Source organism: Equus quagga, chromosome 12, assembly GCF_021613505.1.
Source record: "Equus quagga isolate Etosha38 chromosome 12, UCLA_HA_Equagga_1.0, whole genome shotgun sequence".
NCBI lineage: Eukaryota > Metazoa > Chordata > Mammalia > Perissodactyla > Equidae > Equus > Equus quagga.
The window spans coordinates 82,685,007-82,709,573 of record NC_060278.1 but is presented as its reverse complement, the minus strand read 5'-3'; the positions used below and the strand labels follow the sequence as shown (position 1 = coordinate 82,709,573).

General features: G+C 53.1%; 1 protein-coding gene across 5 annotated transcripts in view; it reads left to right on the top strand.

Moving 5' to 3' along the window:
• Positions 1-17,077, top strand: part of SIRPA (signal regulatory protein alpha) — a 42,468-nt gene extending 25,391 nt beyond the window's left edge. For all 5 annotated transcript variants that reach the window (XM_046678658.1, XM_046678656.1, XM_046678655.1 and 2 more), the window contains exons 5-9: positions 460-789; positions 2,693-2,803; positions 5,844-5,868; positions 11,881-11,920; positions 14,499-17,077. In XM_046678658.1, coding sequence (XP_046534614.1) covers positions 460-789; positions 2,693-2,803; positions 5,844-5,868; positions 11,881-11,920; positions 14,499-14,753 — 761 coding nt within the window. In that variant the 3' untranslated portion in view covers positions 14,754-17,077. The remainder of the gene's footprint in view (positions 1-459; positions 790-2,692; positions 2,804-5,843; positions 5,869-11,880; positions 11,921-14,498) is intronic.
• The last annotated feature ends 7,490 nt before the right edge of the window (positions 17,078-24,567 follow it).

Sequence of the window (24,567 nt, the reverse complement as noted above, 5' to 3'; positions counted from 1 at the left end):
CACCAGGCTCCTGGATGTGCTGGTCATTCACTCCTGTTTTAGTGGCGGCTGCCAAGTGAACACCTGCCATGTGCCAAGCTCTGTGCTAGATAGTGTCATCTACTTACCAATAGCAGCTCCAGTCACTGAGCACCTACTCTAAGCCCAGCCCCTGTATGCTTGGTGATTTCATTTATTTTGCTACAGTTATGCTCCCGGTGTATGCCAAGGGCTATGCTTGTTGATTTCACTTATTATGACCCTAATAGGAGCTACCAGTCCCTGAGCACCTGCTGTGTGCCCGGCACTGTGGTTTGTGATTCATTCATATGCAAACAGTAGCCTCAGTGTTTGAGCACCTGCTGCATGCCTGGCACTGTCCCGGGTGATTCCCATCTGTAGTGGCAGGTCAGATATGGAGCCCTCCTCTGTGATCTGTCTGTTCCATAAGGTCAGAGCTTCTGCCCTGTGCTGTTTCAGTTCCGCCCACCTTGGAGGTTTCCCAACACTCCATGGCAGGGAACCAAGAGAATATCACCTGCCAGGCGAACAAGTTCTACCCTCAGCGCCTAAAGCTGACCTGGTTGGAGAACGGAAATGTGACCCGAACAGAAACAGCCTCAACCCTCATAGAGAACAAGGATGGGACGTTTAGCTGGACGAGCTGGCTCCTGGTGAACTCATCTGCCCACAGGGAGGATGCGCTGCTCACCTGCCAGGTGGAGCATGACGGGCAGCCAGCAGTCATCAAACGGCATACGCTGAAGGCCTCTGCCCACCAGAAGGAGCAGGACACAGGTGGAACCCCTGGTGAGCCCTCCACTCCAACTGACATGGCTCCTTTTAAACTTTATCTTTTTTTAAAAAGTAGCAATTAATGCTATTATAGAGTAATCTAGAAGTCTATAAATATAAGGTAGAACTTAGAAGTGCGCTCCCCTCCCCCAAATCCCACCCTCCAAGAGTCAGTGCTGGTAAGAGTTTGGTGCGTGTCTTTATAGATTTTGACATAAATACACGTTAAAGAAAGAAGGGAGGGAGGGAGCTTATCCTGTTCATAGTGTCCTGCCTCCTGCTTTCTTCACCTGACAATGATGACGTCACCATCCATGTCAGCCACCCCCCTCCTCCTTGCTCTTTCTAACCCTTGCCTAGTCCCCCTGGCTGCCATTGCAAGCTTGCCACCCTGGGCATGGGGGCAGGGAGCCTCAGGATGTTTGTGGCTTATCTCACTGTAATCTCAGCTGCAGTAAATGTCCATGTGCATCTTCTGTTCCATGTGCAGCTCTTTCTGTGGGACAGTTTCCCAAAGAGCATTTCTAGGCCAAGAGCATGCCCAATGGGACAGTGATACCACTGCAACTCTCCTGGGAGAGTAAAGGGTGCAGGGTGCCATTTTCTCAGCCCCCTTCCAACATGTTGTTGATGGATCTCTCTTTTTTCTTCAAAATGGCAGTACCTAGTTGGCATTTCGGTGCCACTGTGGAATGTTCCATCACCTGTCATTAGCATGGCTATGCCTTTCACATAGCAGACTCTTGGAATGGATTAGAATGGAGACCATTTTTTTCCTTCGTGCATCCTTCAAGGGAACGAGGAGCTCTAAAGAAGGTGTAGGGCCCTGTCAGGATGTCCCTTTGATGTCACCGGTTCCTGGTTTTCATAGGATGAGTACTGCCCTGGGAGAGAGGATGTGAGGGTTTCTACTCAGGCTCTGTCACAGACTTGCTGGGTGACCTTGGACAAGTCATTGCCTCTCTCTGGGCCTCTGTGCTTGCTCTTGGCAGTGTTGAAAGATGAGCTTCGTGACTCCTCAGCTTTGAGTCTCAGCTGCTGGGGACCATGGCTGTCTCACTCAGCATGGTGGCTTCAGGACCTGGCACAGCCTGGCACATAGTAGACACTCAAGAAGTACTTTTGAAAGGATAAAAGAGTGAGTTAGCTGTTTGATTGGTTAGTTAGGTCTCCAATGAGGTAGAGATGATTTGGGTCTCAATAACACCAGAAGAAGCCAGCGTGTGGAGATTTAAATGACTTGCTCAAGGTCACACAACTAGGGGCATTCATTTGAACCCATGTTTTTGTGGCTCAGAGCCCTGCTCCTGACTACCTAGCATGCTCTAGTGTAGGATCCCCTGCCTGTGCCGTGGGGCCAGCCAAGTCCCTGTCGCCATTTCAAGTGTGTAGTTTCAGAGCTCGTATGCTGGCGCCGAAGCAGCCCAGGTCCCAGGCTGAGATCAGTGGACAGCCCCTGAGATCTTGCAGAGTCCCATAGCCCAGCTAGATGTCTGCCCTTCCTCACTGTGCCTTCCCCCCAGCTGCTGTGGGACACCCCAGTGGTGAGTCAGTTTCAGATGGACCTGTGCTGCCTTGGTGGCTATTCTGTGGTCCACGCAGATGATGGGGAACATGTTTCCATTCCTTGGGAGTGAGGTTTCTGCCCACATCCTGCAGCTGGGCTTCCTCCAGGGCTGGCAGCCACAAGCATTTTCCCTCCTGGCACCTCAGCGTGGTTTTTCACTGCCCGTGGGTGAGCCGCGTGGGGAAGTGTGTGCAGACGCGTGAACGTGCCTGTGTGGCTTGAAATATCTGAGAAGGCCCAGCCAGATGTTCTCGGTTGATGACGCCTGCCTGGTGGTGAAAAGGGGCGGTGGGTTTAATTTTCGCGTTTTTCGTTTGTGTGCATGAAGCCTCTGTTCCCTCTGATCCCCAGACAAGTCTTCCAGCTGGAACGGAATCTTTATTGCAGTGGGCGTGGTGTGTGCCTTGCTGGTGGCCCTGCTGATCGCTGCCCTCTACCTCCTCCGAATCAGACAGAAGAAAGGTGAGTGGATTCCTCTCTTCACCTGCAAGAGTTTGCCCCTGGGCTGTCCTTCCAGAGGGAAAGGCAATGAGAGTGCTTTGGGCTACATGTAGCTTAAGCCGTGAAGACGTCCAGTCCCTTCTGGTTACAGGAAGTCCAGAGGGAGCAGTGCCATGGCTGGTGCAGCACCTGCACCAGGCTGGCCTCTGGGTGGGGCCCTCCTGCGGCCTTCCCCTCGTGGGTGCAAGACACCCATCCCTGCTCCTGGCCTCATATCCTCAGGGGACCACTACCGAGGTGGGAAGCAGGGAGCTGCCAAAGGGGCAAGAGGGTCTCGGGGGGTGGTAATATTTCCCAGGAGCCCCCCCAGCAGACATCTCTTCACCTTCCCTGTCCAGGTTATGTGACCAGCCCTGGGCAGGAGGCCCAAAGGGAGGGGGATAGTACCACCAAGGCTGTGGGGAGGACTAAATGGGAGACGACAAGTAAAATGTGAGGGAAGTGCATGGCACGCAGCAAGTGCCCAATAAATGTTGGCTCTTGTCGTCAGTGTTGCGTGTGAGCCCAGAACCATGAGCCACCTCTCTGGACAGCTCTCCTCACGGTGGCGAGGTGTGTGGCCTTGGACTCCACAGCTGGAGGGTACAAGTCCAGATCCAAGACATGGTCCCCTGGCTTATGTGCCTTTGTGTGTGTGTGTGTGTGTGTGTGTGTGTGGTGGGGATTGGTGCTGTAGCAAGGCCTCTGACTTTGGAATCAGACAAACCAGGGTTCCAGACCCTTGTGATATACTCTAAACAGTCAGTGTGGCCTCCCCAAGCCTCGGTTTCCTCATCTGTAAAATGGGAATGTATAGTGATACCTACCTGGGAGGAGAGTTATGAGACACAGATAAGCTCCTGTGAAATAACAGCTCTGACGCATCCTCAGGCCTCAAATCATGCTGTTCTCTTTCCCACCCTTGGAGGAGACAGTTTTAAGCCAGTGTTTCTGAAACATTTTTTACTACATGTGATAGAAGTGCATACATTTCATGTCTCAACTCAACACACACACACTCCTATAGATGAAATTGGAACTCTATTTTCCTTTTTGTCTTACTCTGTACTAAATTCTCTTAAAAGTGCTGGTTGTGACCCGCTGTGTGCCACAGCCTGTGAAGTGCAGCTTGCCGTCCTGAGCTGCCTTTCTGCACCCAGGCCACAGGCTGAGCTCGGATGGGCACGTTGTGTATCGGTCACGCATCCCTTCTGCACCCCCTCACCTCTGCCCCCCAAGTTTCCCTCTGACGTGGGCTGGCTAGAAGGACTCAGCTCTAAGTACCAGCCGAGCCTCAAGCTCCCCATCCTGGAGAGCTGAATCAGGCCCACCTTTCTGGAATCTGGAAAGAGGTTCCACCAGGAGATCCATGCAGGGGTTCTAAAGTTCCTGGAAAGCCCCACACAGGAAGGACTCCTCCTTGGGTGGGGAAGCGGGGCGACTCACCCACCAAGGGTGACAGGCCAGCCCATCAGATGGCCTTCATGGCAGCCACGCTTAGTAAAATCCCAGCCCCACTTTGAGGCCCATCCCTGGGCACCATGCCAGGCTCCCAGCACACATGAGCTCATTCCTGTGAGCTTAGGCGTCAGTGACCGGGTGTCCAGAGGAGGAATGGGCGTTTGGAGAGCTGCAGACCCTGGTGGGTCTGTTTGTGTGCAGAGCCCAGCTCTCAAGTATCATCTCCAGTGACAGTGACAACTAGCACTCACTCAGCTCTTCTGATGTGCCAGGCACTGTTCTCATCACAGACCCCTGCAGTGGTTTTACTAAACCCATTTTACAGATGAGGAAACTGTGGCATGGGAAGGCTATAAAACTTACTCAAGGCCTCACAACTGGTAAGTGATGGGGCCAGGATTCACCTGGGCAGCGGGTCTGCAGGGACCACATTTGAGACTCTGCACATCCTCCCCACTAATGAGACACCCCTTCATTGGTCCCTGAAGGGGTCTGCCCATCCTCTACCTCAGTACTCACAGTGAAACGTCCTGATTTCAACTCCACCACTTAGCAGCCGTGGGACCCTAAGGAGTCACCCAGTCTCTTTGGTATAAATGGGGTGATCAGTGTCCCATCAGTGGACTCCCTGAGACGACTCGTGTCCCAGCGCTTTGCAACCCATCATCCTCCCTCCACCCATCCTTCCTCCATCCAGACATTAGATGCTAAGCTGCAGTCTTCCTAGCTGGTACCTGCTCATCTAAACATGCAACACCTCCCGGGCACCAAGCGTGAACCTGGCCGTGAGAATTCTTGCCTCGCGGCAGCCTCCAACCTGTTAAAATGCGGTGCGGAGCACATTTGAGTGTGCGTGTTGCTTTTTAATTACACTTTTACAGTGAAATGGGAGTCAGATGCTGGCTGAACCCTGGGGACTGCTCTGTGGGATGCCCTGTATCACAGATTTAGAATCTCTGAACCAGATGGACCCTTTTTGCCTCAAGATCCTTTTTCAGAAAGTGGTGACATTTAAAATAAATGGATGTCCAGCCCAACGCTGTGAGTTAAAGCACTGAAATCTAAGCTCAGAGAGGGAAAATGACCCACCCAGGGTAACACAGCGAGTGAGTTGGTGGCAGAAGTGGGATTCACACCTGCTCCCCCAACTCCCAGCCCTGCTAGAAGCTGTTCTTCGGCAGTGAAAAGCCTTGAGTGGGACCCAGGTTTGTCACAGGGTCTTGGGTAAGGTGTGTGGTGAAGGGAGGTGAGGCCCAGACAGAGTAGGGCATTTGGCCCCTCCCAGGCTGGAGGCTGCTTTTGGATCTGACCTTTGGCAACTCCCAGAGGTAGGAAAGCAGGAAGACTCAGCTCCCTGGTCTTTCTGGATGGAAGATAATAGACACCCCACTGGGCTGGGTGTGGGAGTTTCCTGTGGTTTGAAGGAAATGATTTCAGCAATTCCTCCCAACCTCCCAAGGTCCCTGGAGGTGACCTTTGCCAAAAAAAAAAAAAAAAATGTTACGTAAGAAAAGTGTATTTCTAGGTTAAATAACCAGCTTTTGTTTCTTTTCTCTTTCAGCCAAGGGCTCCACTTCCTCTACAAGGTAAGTGCATGCTGGGTAGGATGCTTTGGCAGTTGTGGTTTGGTTGACTGACCGCCCCCAACACCGCAGAGCACAGCCACACCCACTGACCCTCACTCCCATGCCATCAACCTTTCTACTTCTTTCCTTTGTAAGCTCCTCGCACCAGGTCCGTTTTTAATTTTTGTCTCAAATGAGGGGATTTCAGCACGCGGAGGCACTGACTTCTTGCGTGCTGTCCACAGACAGCGAGACCCTTATCAAATCCCATTTGGGCTGTGGCAGAAGCCTCCACACATCCTGCACGCGCCACCCCCAGATCCAAGTTGTGTACTTTGCTCTTTCCTTCATTCGGTAAATATTTACTGACTACCTTGGCGCGGGTGGCCCTGGGAATGTCGGGGTGAGGAGGACAGAAAGCTTGTGTGCCGTCCTGAAGCCCGTGGCCTGGTCCCAGGCTCAGGCGATGACGTTACATCACAGACAGTACATTAGTTTGTTGATTCATGTCTTCAGTGATTTTTGCTAACTCCCTACTGTGCGTCCGCTCAGTGCTGAGCGCTGGGGATGCAGCAGTCAGCAAGAGCCATGGGGCTCAGATGCTGGTGAGAGAACCAGACAGTAGGTGTGGAGGCGAAATGATATGTCATGTCACATCAGGTGGTGACAAACACAGCAAGGGGATGGAGATTAACGGTGGGGGCTATCTTAGGCCGCCGGCGAGGGGGCCTCTTCTAAAGAGGAGATGTGAGCAGCGAGCTACGAAGGGGTCGTGCCTGTTGGGCGACAGGGCAGGTGTGGCAAAGGCCGGAGGTGGGATGTGCCGGGAGGACTGGAGGAGGCCTCTACGGTTGGAACAGAAGGGACGAGGGGAAGGGCAGGAGATGAGGTCAGGGGGATGCAGGTCCACAGTCTCTTAGCTGAAGCCCTTGCAGCCAGACGTGTTACTAATCCAGACTTTCTCAGCCTTCAGGAAGGCCCCTGCTGTCACCCCCAGAGTAGACGCAGCTCCCCATAATCTGCCACGTGATGTGCCTGCACGGAAACACGCAAACATCCGTGCTAAGGACAATAACAAAAGCCATAAATAGCTTCACGTTCGTTCAGGCCAGGTTTTGCCACCACGCAGGTTTTGCAGCTCTTTTGGTTTTTTAGGGCTTTGTGGATTTCAGAATTGCAGGGCAGGAACTGAGGATTTGGAGTGGAGGCCAGTGGTCCAGGACATGTGGCCGTTAGGACTCAGGTTTTACTCCCAGTGGGTTGAGGAGCCATCGGAGGGAGATGATCTGACTGTTGTTTTAAGAGTATCACCCTGGCCACCATGTGTTGAGCAGTCCCCAGGAGGTGAGGGTGGAGGCAGAGAGGCTGGGGCGGAGGCTGCTGCAAGGATCCAAACAGATGATGGTGGCCTGGACCAGGGTGGTGGGATGGACTGAGAAATGTCAGATTCTGGATATATTTTAGAGGGAGAGCCAAGAGGACTTGCTGGTGATAGACGTAGGGTCAAGGACAGTCCCACGGTTGGGGGCAATGGAGATGCTGTGTGTGTACAGCAAGTCTGCTCATTTCCAAGGGCAAGACTCGGCTCCCATCCTGTGCCTTAAAACCTTCACTGGCTCCCCATGGCCCTCAGGATAGCCCAGATGCCTTGCTGGGGCCCTCGAGCCCCTCATGGTCCGGCCCCACTGACTTGGACAGTTCCACTGCCCGCCACCCTCCAGTCCTCGCAGTCTGCAGCTCAGTCACGCTGCACTCCTTCGCATCCTCCCACACGCTGCATCCTCGCCTTCCTCCTAGGCTTTGTGCACCGGCCTCTCTCCATGAGGTGTGCCCTCCACCCCTGCTCATGTACCACCCAGGGTCTCCACCTCTCCAAGGAACAGCAGTCACAGTGGGCTCTGTGCACTGCGCCCCCTGGAGTTGTGTGACATGGACGCTAGAGTGGGCACCTCTCCTTTCAGCTGTGTGCCTCCTGCTCTTCCTTCTGGGCTCAGAGAGGATATCAGCACCCCCAGGGACAGGGGCCCCTCCTGTGAGCTCGACTGATGCCCCTGCATTGACACCCTGGTGTGTTCAAGGTGTCTCTGCACTTGTCCCTATATTATAACCCACCCCTCTTGAGGGCAGGGACCATTTCCCTCATGTTCACTGCTGAAAGCCACTAAACTTGGCACCATGCCTAGAATGGAATAGGTGCTCATTAAAGGTTTGTTGAATGAATGAATGAGTGCCATCCCAGACCACTGCAGCATCCCCAGTCTCTTCCTGCTCCCAACTCCTAAAGCTCTCCCTCTCGGTGGCTTCACGGCCCCAAATATGGAAGGATCTCTCTTTTTTGTTTTATTTTTATTGTTGTCATTATTTGTTACTTGTCTTATCTCCCCAGTTAGACACTAAATTTCTGGAAGAAAAGGGCAGTGTCAATAATAATGACAACAGCGTCAGCAGCTAACGTTTATCAAGCGTGCGCCGTCTTCCAGGCCTGGATCTGTGCTTTTACCTAGATTAGTCCATTGGTGATTTTAATTATCGCAAAAACCCTGTGATTTACGATTATCCCAATTTAATTGCACGGTGGGTCTCACACTTGAGTGTGGAGCAGAGTCCCCTGGAGGGCTTGTTAAAACACAGATTTCTGGGCCCTGCCCCCTGAGTTTCAGATACAGAACTTGTATTTCTAACAAGTTCTCAGGGTGGTGCTGATGCGGCTGTTCCCAAGCTGGACTTTGAGAACCCCTGTTCTAGAAGGTTATTACTATCCCTATGCGTGGTTGAGGAAACTGAGGCTCAGAGAAGTGGTGTCACATCCCCGAGGTCCCACAGCCAGTAAGTGTTGGGCCTATGCCTCCAGCCCCGATTTCTCTGACCCTGAAGCCAAGGCTCTTCCCCACTCTCTGATGCCTCCTGCTGCCTATTTCTTCTTCCCCAGAAAAGCCAACCATTTTCTGCCTGTTTTTAATTTTTCTAGCAGGAGCCTACCAGGGGAGCCGCGAGATCACTTGCTCCCTTTCATCTCTCTAAACCAAAGCAATAGCTTGTGAGCGGTAATGGTGGTTTCCTACACAGCGGCCGGCTTCAGCTCGGCTGGCTGGGATCACAGGCTTGCTTTCCAGAGGATGTGGGCGTAGGTCGCAGCCGAGCCCCTCAGGGAGGGCGCAAGGGGATGCTGCCGCTTTGAGCTCAAAGGGCCCTTCAGGTTGCAGGGCTGGTGCAGGGACTGGCTCCTTCTAACTCCCTGGGTTGGGAATGCACAAGCAGAACACTGTCTATAATCTTTCCTGCCTCAGACAAGAGAAAAATATGTCTCCGCTCCCTTAATTGGGCACTGGGGTTCATTCGGTTGCTATTTGCTCACTTGTCAGACATTCCCTGCCTTTATACTTGGAATATTTAGAGTTTCCCCGATTCTTTCATTTATTCATCTGGATTGAGCCCAGCTCAGTGCCAGGCCTTAAGCTGGGGGATTGCAAAGGGAAGAGAAAAAGACACAGGCCCTGGTCTCATGGCGCTTTTGATCTGATGGGATAAATGTTCATTCATTCGTTCGTTCATTCCACAAGATTTGTGGTGTGCTAACATGGCACCAGCCCATTGCTAGGTGTCGGCTCTGTGGTGAATGAGAGGGACCAAGTCCCTGGCCTGCCTCCCCATGAGCTCATGGTCCATTGGTGGGGCAGGTTAGCAAACAAACGGGGAGGTTAGTACACGATGTGATGCAGATGCTGACTAAATAAAATAAAGCCGGGCATGGAGCAGAGCTGGGGGGTGGGTGCAGTGGGCCATCAGCGAAGGCTGGTCTGAGGAGGGGTCATTTAGAAGATAGCTGAAGGACGAGAGGGCTCCAGCCGTGGGAATATCTGGCGGAGGGAATGGCCAGTGCCAAGACCCTGAGGCAGGAGCAGCTGGATGTGTTCATGGAACGTGGAGGAGGCCAGGGCAGGGAGTGGAGTGAGCAAGGGAGAGCAAGGTGGAAGACGCGAGCGTCCGAGGGGCCGATCGTGCTGACCTCGCCGGTTAGGACACGGAGATAGAGTTCACTGTGCGAGAAGGGGCTGAGAGTTTTGAGCAGAAAAATGGTGTGACATCAGTTACGCCTTTTACATGTGGAGAAGGGACCCCAGAGGGGCAGAAATAGACGCAAGGAGAGAGGAAGGAGGCCCCTTGGAATCCAGGGAGCTGGGATGGTGGAGATGACGGAACGGTTGGGTCGGATATGTGTTTTGGAGGCAGTCAACCAGCCTTGTGGTGGATTAGACATGGGCTGGAAGGAGGAGAGAGGAGAACCCAGGATTGCTCCCACTTCCGCAGCCTGAGCACAGGGGCATGCTGTGTGGACACTGCTGTTCTCTGAGATAAGAAAGACCAGGGAGAGACAGACATGAAGAAACGGATAATTGCTTCCAGTCTGTAACATGGCTCTGAAAGAGAGGAACCCAGTGTTCTGAGAATGGAGTTCAGGGGTTCAGTGAAGGTTTCCCCAAGAAAAGGCTGTTTGAAACAGGATCTGAGGGAAGAGGAGGAGGGAAGCAGATGAAGAGGCAAGAAGAAATGAGTGTGCAAAGGCCCTGGGGCAGTCTGACTGGCATTCATTCCAAGTCACTTTTGAGCTCCTGGACCTAGTGGTGAGGAAGTATAGCAGGCGGACAGACAGACAGATGGACACAGAAACCAGATATGAAAATACACAGGGAGGTTTGAAATTGTCACAGAAGGGCAGCCCAGCCAGCCCAGCACTGTCAGAGAAGCCTTCCCAGGGAGGTGACCCCAGAGTCATGTCTTGAAGGATACACAGAAGTTAACAGGAGAAAAAGTGGCCAAGGGGTTCATTGAAGGCTGCTGTTGACACGTGAAGTAGCCCTCTTGACATATTCAGTGGGTGAAGAAGTGGGTAAATGAGGGCAGGGGAGCAAATGAGATGGACTTGACCCAGTAGGGAGCCCCAGAGGTTTGGAAGCAGGAGGGGTGTAGCTAGAGCTGCATGATCTCTCTCCCCAGATGGTGCCCCTGGTCCTGGAGGTTCCGTTTCTCTGGCCACGTGGGGCCTGTCATGCCCCAGAACCACTTTCTGAGCCAAGCAGTCATGCCAAACCCATTAATAACCCCGCTGCCAAGCCCCATTGCTCATTTCTGACATTATCCAGGCTAACATCCCCAGAGTTGCCGGCTCGAGAATTTACACAGCTCCTGCAGATGGCTCGCCCTCCACCTTGACCATGACCCTGCCGTGAGCCAAGCCACCGCCTCCAATTACAGAATCAAGTGCATGAACAGCTTCTCTGATTAACCCGGAGATGTGGTCCTTCTCTTTTCTTTTTCTTGAATTATAACACCTAGATGCGTATAATATAGAACACTTGGAGAATATGGGAAACTAAAAAGCAGGAACAAATACCACCCAAAGACCACTGCTGGGAGCATTTTACTGTGATTCCTTCCAGAGTTGCCCACACATTTTTCATAATTGAGATCATTCCACAGAGAATGTTGCTTTTTCACTTACCATTTTAATGTAATCATTTGTAATAAAAAAAAAACCTCATCAACCTTTTAAATCTTTACGAATCTATCCTAATTTCCAGTTGGCAGAGCTGTCAGGTGTAAACCTCCCTCCCCCGTCCCCCTCTGTGACAAGTGCCCCAAAAATGTGTAATTATGAGTCAAAAGATGAGGACACCTTCCAAGCTCTTGATTTTGCCAAGCTGCTTCCCAGAAGGGTGGTGCCAGTTCGCTGCTCCTGGCCACGTGGGACCGTCCCAGTTTCCCCATACCTTGCCCAGCACGAAGGATTATAATTCCTAAAGAGCCTTGCTGATAGAGTAGGTTACAAAATAAAAATAGTGCATAGCTTGAAATTCCTCTTTAGTGAGGTCGACCCTCTTCTCCAGACTTTTGATAAACAGTTGTATTTCTGTCGTGAATCACGCATCCACATCCTCTGCCCATATAGGAAGTGGAACCTAAATGTTATTCTTATCAGTTTGCATGAGCACTTCAGATAGCGAGGATATTTTTATCTGTCTCTTTCCTTTTTAGGTTGCATGAGCCCGAGAAGAACACCAGAGAAATAACCCAGGTACAGTCCTTGGTGAGGTGCCCTTCCCGGGAAACCCGATGGTGTGATTTTCTTACATCAACCGGAGTTGCAGATCCTGTTCTAAATTAAGACTCCTTCCCCAGGGCGGGAGGCTGGGGAGGGTGGAGGATCCTTGCATTCCTAATTTCCCCCATCCTCTGCTCCAGCCAGGAGGGTCCGTCCCAGCCTCCTTGACTCAGTGCCCCCATTGCACCACTCCAGGGGGCCCCCTTCACAATGGGTTCTATGTAAATGGTGCCTCTGGAGTCAGGCTGCAGCCTCCCTTGCTGTGGATCCTGAGTCCTGCCTCCATGCATTTGCCCAGGCTGGTCCCTCCACCAGGAGTACCCGTCGCGGCTGGCTCCCACCTCCTCCTCCAGCCCTTGACGGAAAGACCCTGTGTCCTTCATTACCTCACGCAAGGGCATACTCCCCGGAGCTGGCCGCGTCCCCCCACATTGCTGAGGGATTTCACAGGCAACACGGTTGGCCTGTTTCCGAGAAACCTAGCCCTGCTGCTCACCGCTGACACTGTGAGACCTTGGAGGCACAGGGCTCCTCACGTCTTGTAAGCAGACAGGCCCTGCCCTGCACCCAGAAGGAGAGCACGCCGGCTGTCCTTGACATTTCCCCGCAGTTGTCATCCTTTTAGATGTAATCTGTTGAAAAGAGTCGGCTTGGTAAAAGGCACAGCATTTGTAGGTCAAAACGATGTGGCCTGCTCTCCTGACCCCACACGGCCCCCGGCGGCCCTGGGCAGGAACTCGTGTGGTAATTAGAAAAACGAGACAATTTCCAGGCATGGGAGGGGGACCTTCTCCCTAGTCGTTTTACCTCCGGACTTCTTTCTGGAACTTCCAGGGAAAGGACGATGTTGAGAAGAGCTGGTCATTGAAACCTGTGCAAAATTCTCAGTCAGCCAAGACTTACTGAGCAACCTACAATGTGCCAGGCCCTGGGCAGGGAGCAGGGCAGGCGCAGCCCAGTGCTTGGAGCTTGCAGCCTGCGTCTAGGATTCCCAGTGCCCTGGGCCAGCCCTCCAGGGAGGGGACTTAGTGCTCTTGGCTGGGGTTCCCAGGGAAGAAGGAGTGGGCAGGGGCAGAGGAGCTGTGTGGTGAGACCACAGCTGCAGAGTCCAACAGACTTTGACTCTTTTCCAGCTGTGTGACTTTGACCAAATTATTTAACTTCCCTGGGTCTCAGCTTCTTCACCTGTAAAATGGGGTAAATAACTCCTACCAAGCAGAGTTGTGACAGGGCCTAAGTAAGTTGACCCATGTCATCGCCTGGGGCTCGGAAGCCATCGGGAACTGCCAACTAGGAGTCATGGTTGTCAGCAGCTCCCCTCTTCTTTTACAGCGTAGGTGCCAGGCACAGAGGGAGCCAAGTTTATAAGTCATGATGGGTAATTTTAAGGCTGCAGTTGTGGGTGATAAGATTGGAGAGAGATGCAGGTTTGCCAGGCGGTGGGTGATTGCTAACATTTATTCAGTGTAAGTGCTCACTACATACGTGCCAGGCTCCGTTCTGAGAGCTTTACCTGGCTGACTTCATCCAATCCTCACAGTGACCCTGGCCACAGACACTATTATCATCCCTACTTTACAGATGGGGAAACTGAGGCCCAGAGAGGCTAAGTAAACTGCCCAAAGCCCCTCAGCTGGAGAGAGCAGAACCAGGACTCAAACTCCGGGTTTTGACTGCAGAACCTGTACCACCTGCTAACTGGCACCCATCGATACCCAGTCTGGATGCTTCTGACTCCTCTTGGCTCCCGCTCGCTGAGCCCTAATTTGCCACCCCATCCTCTCTGGGGCTTGGGGCTCCGAGATGACCTTCTCTCCCTCTCATTTAGATCCAGGACAGCAATGACTCACACACCCCTATCCTCCGTCTCCCAGTCCCCAGCTTCACCCTGAACAGGGCTGAAATTGTTGCTACCCGTCCATCCACTCATTCATTCATCCATTCATTCATTCATTACTGATGGGGCTTTTTCTGTGCCACCTTTGGTTTCTGCATCCTAACAAATGCCTAGTGAATATCTGTTGAATTAACGAGTAAATAAATGAATGTCCCCTCCCAGGGTGGGGATCAGCATCTCCTCAGATCCCCAAACAGACACAGTCCTAGGTGGCAGGTGCTGTAATGGAGAAACATGGCTGAGGAAGCACAGAGAAGGAGCCCTGGACCCAGCCGAAGGGGTTCTCAGGATGAAGCGGTGCTCTCGAGCTGAAATGCACAGGGCAGATTGGGTTTCCTTACAAAGAAAAGGAGAGGGGCAGATACTCTAAGCAGAGGGAAGAGCATTGAAAAGGGGGGACAGACTGCTGGAGGAGATGACATTGAGACAGGGCTGTGAGATGGCCACTGGCGCTCAGGATGGTCCCTCAGGCTGTGTGAGGAGGTGGATTGGAAGGTGAGGGCTGGAGGCTGGTGACCTTGGCCAGAGAAGATGGGGCTTCGAATTAGGGCTGAGCGGTGGGAGCCAAGAGGAGACAGAAGCATCCAGACTGGGTATCCATGGGTGGATGAGTGGCTGGGGGCTCCGGGATGACCTTCTCTCCATCTCATTTAGATCCAGGACAACAATGACATCACGTATGCTGACCTGAACCTGCCCAAGGGGAAGAAACCTGCCCCCTCGGCTGCCGAGCCCAACAACCACACGGAGTACGCCAGCATTCAGGCACGCCCGCCGCCAGGGACCGAGGACACGCTCACGTACGCAGACCTGGACATGGTCCACCTCAACCGGGCCCCCAAGCAGTCAGCCCCGAAGCCGGAGCCATCCTACTCGGAGTATGCCAGCGTCCAGGTCCAGAGGAAGTGAACAGGACCGCAGTCATCTCTAGGGCCTGTCCCCACGAGCCTTCCTGTCCCACATGGGGCAGCCGTGATGAGGACAGCCAGCCCGGTTCCCAGAGGGCTGAGGTGGCGCAGGCCCTGAGACCCAAGAATGAGGCTGGCTCTTGTCTCCCCAACTCAGGTGGCTCTCCAGCATTTCCAGGGTGGCCACGGCCCCCTGTCTTGCCACACATGGAGGCTGATGTTGCCAGACCAGCCAGGGAACTGACCTGGGAACTGGCCAGAGCCACCGGGGGTCCAAGGACTCTCATGCCTCTCTCCCTCAACGTGTGGGTCTTGGTCATGGTCTTAGAGACCCCTGACTGCCTCCTTGATGCTCTGCAGCCTGATCTTCCAGGATGAGGAGGGAGAAAACCCCACCCCTTCCTCCCACCACCACCACCCAGCTGGGGCTTTGGGAAAAGTTTTCCCTTTAGATCCAACTGCCCCATCCATGGAGAAACTGGAGAAAGAACCTCTGGGACCCGCATCCCGAGACTTGGGGAGGTTGCTGCCAACAGTCCTGATCTTCCCATCCCCGGACTGATGAGCCACAGGCCCTGAGGGAGGAGAGGACCCTCCGAGGAACCATCACCACCACCACCAAGGAGCGAGTGAAAAAACCCACCTCCTCCTCACCCTCCAAGACTCCTTGAGGACCCATCATCCCAACCGTGACCCTCCATGTGGACCCAACTCTCCTTTCTAGACCTGAGCTTGCTTCCTCCAGCTAGCACTAATTCAGCAACATCTCGCTGTGGACGCCTGTAAATTATTGAGAAATGTGAAACGTGCAATCTTGAAACTGAGGTGTTAGAAAATTTGATCTGTGGTGTTTTGTTTTGTTTTTTTTCTTAAAACGACAGCAGCGTTCTCTTGGCTCTTTGTCGTGTGTTGAAGTGCGTGGTGGTTCTTGTGCAGTCTAAGGTTTAACAGCCGGCTGTCCCGGAGGGCTTCTCGGACAGCAGACCCGGAGTTCCTCCAGAGCCCTGACGATAGCGAAGAAGGTTCCAATTTGGCTACTCCATGGAGATGCTTCGCTTTCTCTCCAGGACTAAATTGGCCATGTTCTCAGCTGAGCCACATGGCTGGTACTGATGCCTTCCGTGCCCCCAGTGTGGTCCGAACCCACCCAGTGCTCCTGCAGGCTGCCTCCTTCCTGGGGCAGTCCTGCCGAGACCTAAGGCCTCAGTCTACTCACCCACACAGAGGGGAGAGGAAAGAGGCCCTCCCTCCCCTCCATCTCACAAGCACTTTAGGGCCATGTAGGGTAGGAAGCTGTGCCTGGCTGTTCTCCCCACCCCTTTAGCAACCTTCCCCCATCCCAGCTCTCTGAGCTGGTCCTTACAGGAGGAATCTTCCATCTCTGCTCTCAAACCCTATTGGGATCAAACTGGAATAAATCCAAAACAGACAGGAGGACTGGGCAGCTGTGAAGCCAGGACTCACCCGCCTTCTGTCCCTCTGTCTCAGGAGCTTGGGCAGAGGCTGTGACCTCGTTACCCTCTGACCCCCCCCACCCTTCCAGTTCAGTGTGGGAGCCCGGCTGGGCCCAGGGCAAGCAGACGTTGCAGGCCCTGTTTATGTGGTCTTCACGTGCAACTGATCAACTCTTAGAGCTAAGACACTCATCTTCACTGCCCCCTGGGACCAGCCATTTGATGCCCAGGGGATTCCTGGCTCAGGCTGTCAGAGCTAGAAGCTGAGCTGTCCTGCCCCTCAGCAGGTCGTCCCGGTGGAAGTCCGGATGCTCAGCGCACCCAGCCCTCTGGGGGACAAAGATTTGGTGTTTTACATGACAGCATCCAGGAATTAGCTAAGCCAACAGCCATGCAGGCAGCTTTGGCCCGACGAGCCAGAGTTTCTCTGTGGCATCTGGGAGCACAGTGGCCCAGCCACCTGGCTCGGGCTATTTCCAAATTCCAGAAGGTTGGCTTGTAAACCTTAGTCTCCCTCTCTTCTGCCCAGAGTGAGCACGTGTGAGAACACACACACACACAATTTTAAAAGAATGTTTTCTTGGTGCCATTTTAATTTAATTTAAGTTTGACTTTTGGAAGGGGAGTAAGAGAATGAGGCCAAGGAAGTCGTGTAGCTTAGCTTCAGCCTGGCAGCCTGGAGAGTCCCATACCTTGTGTATGAACCCCAGGAAAAGGAAGAAGTCGAAACAACAGTGCGGAAGGAGCGTGTTTTCAGGAGTTTATTTTAAGACCGCTGGGAAGGAAACAGGCCCCATTTTGTATATAGTTGCAACTTAAACTTTTTGGCTTGCAAAATATTTTTGTAATAAAGATTTCTGGGTAACAACGACCCTTTGGGTGTCAAGTGTCCATGTCTCTGGGAGTGTGTCCCCCGACCCCAGGAGCCTGGGAGAGGATCGCCTGTGGCCCCAGGGCTTGGAACCATCACAGGGTTTGGGCCTCTCGCTTGGGTTTTATAGACACAAAGACTGTTCCCTGGCTCAGAGGGAGCCGGTGTACGCAGAATTCCAACAGACAACCAAGTTCGGATCCCAGTTCTGCCGCTTTGTAGCTGTGAGAATTCAAGCAGCTCGCCTCTCTGAGACTCGGGCTGTCATGGGAACAATGGGGACCACACTACCTTCTGCCAGGGTTAGTGTGAAGATGACGGGGTCGTGGGGCACCGAGCCCCAGGCTTGGCACATAGGAAGCCTTTGCTAAGCGTTGGGTCATTCCTTCCCACCCTAAACATTGCACGGGGGGGGTCTGGTTGCCCCTCACGACCCAGGGCATCTTGGACAAGCGGGCCACCCTCTCGGAGCCTCACTTTCCTCCTCTACCAAATGCAGGAAACCTACTGCTTGTCCTAGAGTGTCCTTGCCAGATGACTCATGTCAAGTGCTAGTATACAGTAGGTGCTCAATAAACGTCACTTTCCTTACCTCCTCTCCATCTGAATATTAATCATATTAGTGACAATTAGATAATAATGTTAATATAATATTAATAATACTTAGTGTTTACTGTGTGTCAGCACTTTGCATCGATTAACTCCTTTAAACCTCCCACTCGAGGTAGGAAACATTATTGACCTCATTTATAGACAAGGCACAGAAAGGTGGTGTAACTTATACAGGGTCACACAGCAAATGAGTGGTGTTACTGAGACCCAAACTCTAGCTGTCTGACTTCAGTGCTCAACTTCTAACCACAAGTTAATAATCAATGCATAGTGTATTGGCACAGACTGCAAATTTATTAGCAGTAATAATAGCTAATGCCTGCTACGGTAAGAAATTCACCAAGTGCTTTACAGTATTGTGAGGTAGGAATTCTCATTACCCTATTTTACAGGTGAGTAAACTGAGGCACAGAGAAGGTAAGTCATTTCCCCAGTGTCCCATGGCAGAACAGGGTTTGAACCCAAGGAGTCTGGCTCTCCCCCACCACACTGTACTGCCTCGTTTCATTCCGCCCATTTTGCAGAGTAGGAAAGTTGAGGCTGAGGAAGCACGCATGACCTGGCCCATCTCACACAGTGAACTCTGGTGGAGCTGGGCCTGGGAGCACCCCCAAGCCCTGGGCCTGCTCCATGTGATCAGGGACCACGGCAGGCAAGGAGCCTCCCAAGACTCAGAGGTCGCCTGCTCACAGGCCAGGCCCTCGGCTGAGACACAGAACCCGGCTCCCGGCCTCCCTCAGGGCTGAACCTGGGAACTATGTGCCGCTTGCTGGGATGAGGGGATCAGGGCACAAATCCAGGCCAAGAAGCCAGGGAGATGCCTTCCGTTTTCTGGGAAGGTGGGGGATGACGGACGGCGGGTCCAGGCAAGGAACCTCGGGGAATGTATTTTATGCAGCGCCTGGGCCTCACTCCTCCACCGCCCAGACCTCCAGGGCTGCGAGTTGGCAGGCGGAATGCGAGCTGATGGGAGCCAAGCGACCCTCTTCCTGCCCACCAGGAAATCACTCAAGCATTTGGCATTTATCGGGCAGCTCCTCCGGGCTCCATGTCATCTAAAGGAGAACAGTAGGACCCCGCTCCCTGAGGACCCAGAAGCCATCCACAGCCCCCACCCACTTTACATGATAATCAGGAAAATCTCTGCCCCCTCCTCAAATGCTAATGCCCAGCTGTAAAAGCCCCTGCGTCTTCTAGCATATTCCCACCAGCCAAGGTTTCATCAAGGCTTATTTATTTCATTTCATTGTTACATAAACGTTTACTACGTATCAGACAGTCTCCTGAACTCGGTCCAAATATTAATATTAATTCACTCCATCCTCTTAACAAACCTATGAGGTAGGAACTATGATTATCCCCCGATTAATAAAGAAATTGAAGCACAGAGGGATTACCCATCTTGTTCAAGGGCCGCCAGCCAGGAAGCGGTGCTGCCGTGGCTGTGGGTGGGCCCTGGATGGCTGATGGAGGCTAGCTGTCCCTGGAGAGAGGGTGGGCGCCACAGACTTTTCAGGTGCACTGGGCTCCATCAGGAGCCAGGAAATGCCACACGCTCTCACCCTCGAAGCATCAGAGCATCAGAGTGGTCCCAGTCACCTGCCTGGTCACCAGCCAGCTGACACACCCTTGGGCCTCCCCAGGGCTCAGCCTGCCACCGCTGAGGTCCCCACTGTCCCCCTCACCCCCTTTAACCATGGCCCTGTGCTTGACCAGGGTCTCCGTTTTTTTTCTGAATACAGAATTATGAAATTGAAAATGCTTTCCAAAAAGACATGTGCCCCAGATATTCAAAACCAGGGAAAAACCTTGGTGACAGAGGTCAGAAGGAGCCTATCCTTGGAAGGAGGCAGTGACGGGGAGGAGACGGAGGGGGCCTCCGTGGCGACGAAATGTTCTGTATCTCCATCTGAGTGGTGGTTACATGGGATCCCTTAAAAATCCATCAAGTGCACACTTAACGTGTCTGCAATCCCTGTGAATAACTTACACAATTTAAGAAGACTAGTGCCCTGTCTCCCTGGGGACTCAACCCACCCCAGCTTTGAGGCCTGCCCCAACCTGACATTTTCTTAAAGATAGTGTCAATGCCACATCTTTGGTCTCGGCGCCCAGCCCAGCGCCTGGCCCAGGTGAGGGGCTCGGGGAGCGTTGCTGAGTTCATATGAAAGATAGCATCCAAGGGACCAAAATAGCACACGAAACGGTGAAAGAAAAAGTGCCGAACTGGGCAGCGAGGCCAAGGCCGAAGACAAGGATGAACCATTTATCTGTCTTCGCCACGTCTACTGAGATTCCCTTGACTCCTCTCCCCTCCCCACTCACCCTCCGCCCACACCCCTCCTCCCTCCACCCAGGGCACGGGAGCCAGCGTGGACTGAGTCCTCACCCTGTGACCTCGGGCAAAGGACTCCACCTCTGAGCCTCGGTGGTCACCTGTGAAACGCCATAGTACAAGTCTTCCCCTTGGGGACCGAGGGAAGGTTAAATAGGAACAGCTCTGAGGACGTCTGCAATGGTGTGGGGCAGACCGCAGTGAACCCGCACACATATTCACACACACTCACATCCACCCCCCATATTCACACACATTTGCACAATCACACTCACGCATTCACACCTACTCGCTCGCACACACCATTCACACGCACACACTAAGGCCAGGTCCTCAGAGGAGCTCAACAATGGCGGGTCTCCTCTCCTGGCTGAAATACTTTTATCAAGTCCCTTCCTCCCTCATCAGCCTGGGGTGGCTCCCAGTTACCCACTCTGGGGACTCCAGCACCCCAGCCTGGTTTCCAGGGTCCTCTTCCTTACACCCCAGCTGACCCATCAACGCCCCTTCCTTACACCCCACCTCTTCCTGCTCCTCCCCAGCCTGGACTCGACTCTGGCCAGGCTGGTCTTCCTGTCCCACCAAATACCAGGCAGGGCCGCCTTTGCCCGCCCCGGTCCCACAGTGAATCACCCTCCGCCCCAGTGACGTGGTTCCTCCCCACGCCGTGACCCTGAGCTCCCCAACACCAGAACTTCATTTCCCATCTTTGGGATCCGGGCCCTGGAAGGAGCGGGCCTGAAGCCCACCAGGTGCCAGACAGGATCCCGAGCATTTGCATTCTTTATTTCCCTGAACCGTCACTGCCTCTGGAGATGGGAGCTGTGATGTCCACTTCGCAGATAAGAAAATTGAGGCTCGGAGAGGAGAAGAGATAAGCTTAAGATCACCCATTCAGCCAGTAATTATTCCTCAAGCTTCTCTTGTGAACCTGGCCCTGTGCAAAATTCTGAGGATACAATGTTGACAAAAGATGAATCACAACCTGATGAGCTCATGGGGTGTGAGGGAGCCAGAACTTCTGGAAGTCCCAACATGTGGACAACTGCCACTGGGATGAGGGGGCGTCAATGTGTAATTTTCGGAAGTTATAAAACATGATATATACAAATACAGAGTAGAAAGTCAAGCTCAAGTATACCCCCCATAGAATTAATCATCCTTTAGTGGGCCTTTTAAACAATGCACCAGTGTGGCAACAAAAGGAAGTGCCACCTTCTTTGCCTTCTTTCCAAGTTTCGGATATTTTTCTTATTAGGGGAAAGTTCACAGGCCTCACTCAGCCTGCATGGGACAGAAAAGGCTCCCTGCAGAGAAAATTCCAGAGCTGAGACCTAAGAGATGAGTAAGAATTAGCCAGATAAAGAGGGTGCGGAGGAGCCAGCACCAGGCAGACGCAAGCCTTTCCCATGTGGGCTGGCCCTGGGCAAGCTCTGCAACCCCATCTTATATTACTCTCCCCATCACCCCCTGCACTGGCAACACCAGCCTCCTAATAGTTCCCGGAATGAGCCACAGGGCCTTTGCACACACTGCTCCCTCTGCCTGGAACACTTGCTGGGTCTTTCCTGCTTGTCCTCCCATCCAAAGACTGAGTCAAGTTTCTTTGTTAAACACCACCATAACAACCCTGTCCAGAACTTCCCTTTTGTAGCCCTTGTCACAATTTGTAATTACACATTTACCTCGTGATTACTTAATGAACATCTCTCTCTCCCACTGCCCTGGGAGCTGCCTCAGGGTAAGGAGGGTCTTGGCTTGCTCACCAGTGTTACTCCTGTGCTCAGCCATAGATGCATCAAATAAATGTTTGGTGGATGGATGGGAGGAGGGGTGGAGGGATGGGAGGATGGAGGATGAGTGGATGGGAAGATGGGAAGATGGGAAGATGAATGAATGGATGGGAAGGAGGGAGGGAAGATGGATGGATGGATGGATGGTTAGATGCATGGGAGGATGGATGTGTGGCTGGGGAGGAAGGAAGGAAAGAAGGAGGGACGAAGGAAGGGCCAGAGGGGGTGAGGGAGGAAGGAAGAAAAGGTGAGGAAAGAAGAGCATGAAGAGCATGTAGAAAAGCCCAGCAGCAGGAGACGGCGGCATCTTAGCAGAACTGAAAGTGCCCCAGCTGGCAGGTTTGCAACTAGGACTCAAACCCCGGTCCGTCTGACTTTTCCCACTGAGTCCCTTTGCCTTTCATCGTGATCCTGGGTTCAGAGCAATCACTTCATAAAAAATTGATGCATGCTCCCCAACAGGCAAGGAGCCAGTGACCCTTGTCTGAGTCTTTGATGCCTCGTCTGGGAAAACTGGGCCTATACTTAGAAAACAGGATGAGAGATTGCAATGATCCTTCTCCATCCTGCAATTGCACAACCCTGGCACGGCTGGTGGATGGCCCAACGTCGAGAGCAGGCCGGGCGCTGCAATCGTGTCCTCCTGGCCCCACTTCAAGGACAACAGGCCGAGCCCTCTGGTGGAAGGTGCCGTTCCCAGGCGCCCGAGCCTTCTGCCCCCGCAGGCCTGCCCTGGGCAGGATCAGCTGGCGCGGCAGCCGGTCTCGTGGATCTGGGCCACAGCCTGTCTCCAGAATGAGGCCGGGTGAGAGTTTAATGGGGAGAAGCCTGTGGCCTGACTGCGGCTGTCGGCTCCGTCCTGCCCCGGCTCCCCCAGTGCCAGTAAATGGACTCGGCGCACACGTAGATGAACGCATTACCGCTAATATCGTGCGCGGGATGCAAAGGAGCCCGGGCAGCTGGCTGGGAGCTGCCATTATGGCAGGACCTTTTGCTGGAAAATTTTTCTTGGGGCAATTAAATCTTCTGCTGTCTCTTTGCAGGGAGTGCCAGCCTGCATTTTAATTATCCTCAAAAGAGGGAAGTAGGGGAAAGGACACCAGGCAGAGAATTAAAAAATAACAATCTGCTTTATAAACACGGCCGTCATCGCGTGGCTGTGCATCCATTCGGAAGGTTTCTCTCCGTCGGCTCCACGACGCCCCTGACCTCTGGGCTCCAGGCTCCCTGGAAGGTTGGGAGCGGCCCTCTCGGCGACGGGGACGAAGGGAGAGGGGCTAGGAGCGGACGCTGTTTGAGTGTGGGATGCGGGTCCTCTGTGGGGAGATCCCCAAGGCCTCAGCATCTCTCACAGTCCTGTTTGTTCTTCACCACATTCCGTGAAGTGGAAATTATTGACCTCAATTTACCGACGAGGAAACAGAGACTGAGAAAATAATGGGTAATAACATGAGTTAGAACAATAAAAAGGAGCAAACTCCTGATACACAGGACAGTGTGGATGAATCTCAGAAAAACAGCGTGCTGAGCCAAATAAGCCAGATGCTCAAGAACGCACGCTGTGTGATTCCACTGATGTCAAGTCCAGAACCAGGACAACGAATCCATCAGGACAGGAAACAGAGCAGTGGGGGCGGGGCGGGGGAGCGGCTTGACCCAAGGGGCACAGGGAACTTTTGGGGAGATGGCGGCGTCCTTTGTGCCCATCGAGGTGGCGCTTTGCATGGGTGTATATCGTTATCAACACGCAGCGAAGTGCATACTGAAAATGAGTGCATTTTATTGTTTGTAAGTTATAGGTTAATAAAGGTGATTTGATAATAATAATTAAAAAAATACGAGTTCATATGTGTCTAGACCCTACTCTGTGCCAGTCCTTATTGGAAATGCTTTCCATGTCTGTGACGTGAGCACTGTGGGGACCCCATTTTCAAGATGAGGAAACTGAGGCACAGAGAAGTTAAGAAACTTCCCCCAAGGTGAGTGGTTGGTGAGAGGCAGAGCCTGGGTTCAAATCCAGACCCACTGACTCCGGAGGGAGCCTTACAGCCTTGGAAAGAAAGTTCAGTTACCCAACTAATGCGTGCTAGATGCAGGATGAAGCCCCAGGGCCTTTTCAGTATGACAAAACTGGTGGAAGGGGAAAATTCGATCATTCCAGAAGTATTTACCCAGCATGCTCGGCAGGTCACCCCGGGGACACGTAGGGTGCAGCAGAAAGTCCCTGGTTCTTGGGGGATGAGGAGACACATGAGAGAGGGTCACCAAATCACAAAATAAATGTGAAGCTGCAGTCAGGGATGGGTGCCCAGAGGAGGGGTTTGCAGGGGCCCCAAATGCACAGTCCCAAGCAGAGTTTGCCCAAGACCACGCCCTCCTCCTGTATCTGTGAGGAATGAGCGCTGCCCGGGCGCCCACGGAATTCCCGGGCCACCTGCTTCTCACTTGCTTGCCCTTCCGAGCCGTGTGTTCCGCTGATGCAGGACAGGTTTTAAAGTCTCATCTTTCAAGAGATGCAGCAAAGGCCCCTTGAAATCGCCCTCCCTGCTCTTGACACCTTGCGTGGAGCTCAGCTATTTCAAGAATGACCCCTGCGCATTCCCCTGGCCAGGGGCCCAGGGAGTCGCATTCCAGCGCAGTGGGAGCAGCAGTGGGCAACAGCTGGGAGGAGCGTCTGGGCCCTAAGGGAAGATCCTTGTCCTGAGCCAAGGCCCTGTGGAGACCCGGTGTGGCCTTGGCTCCAAGAAACA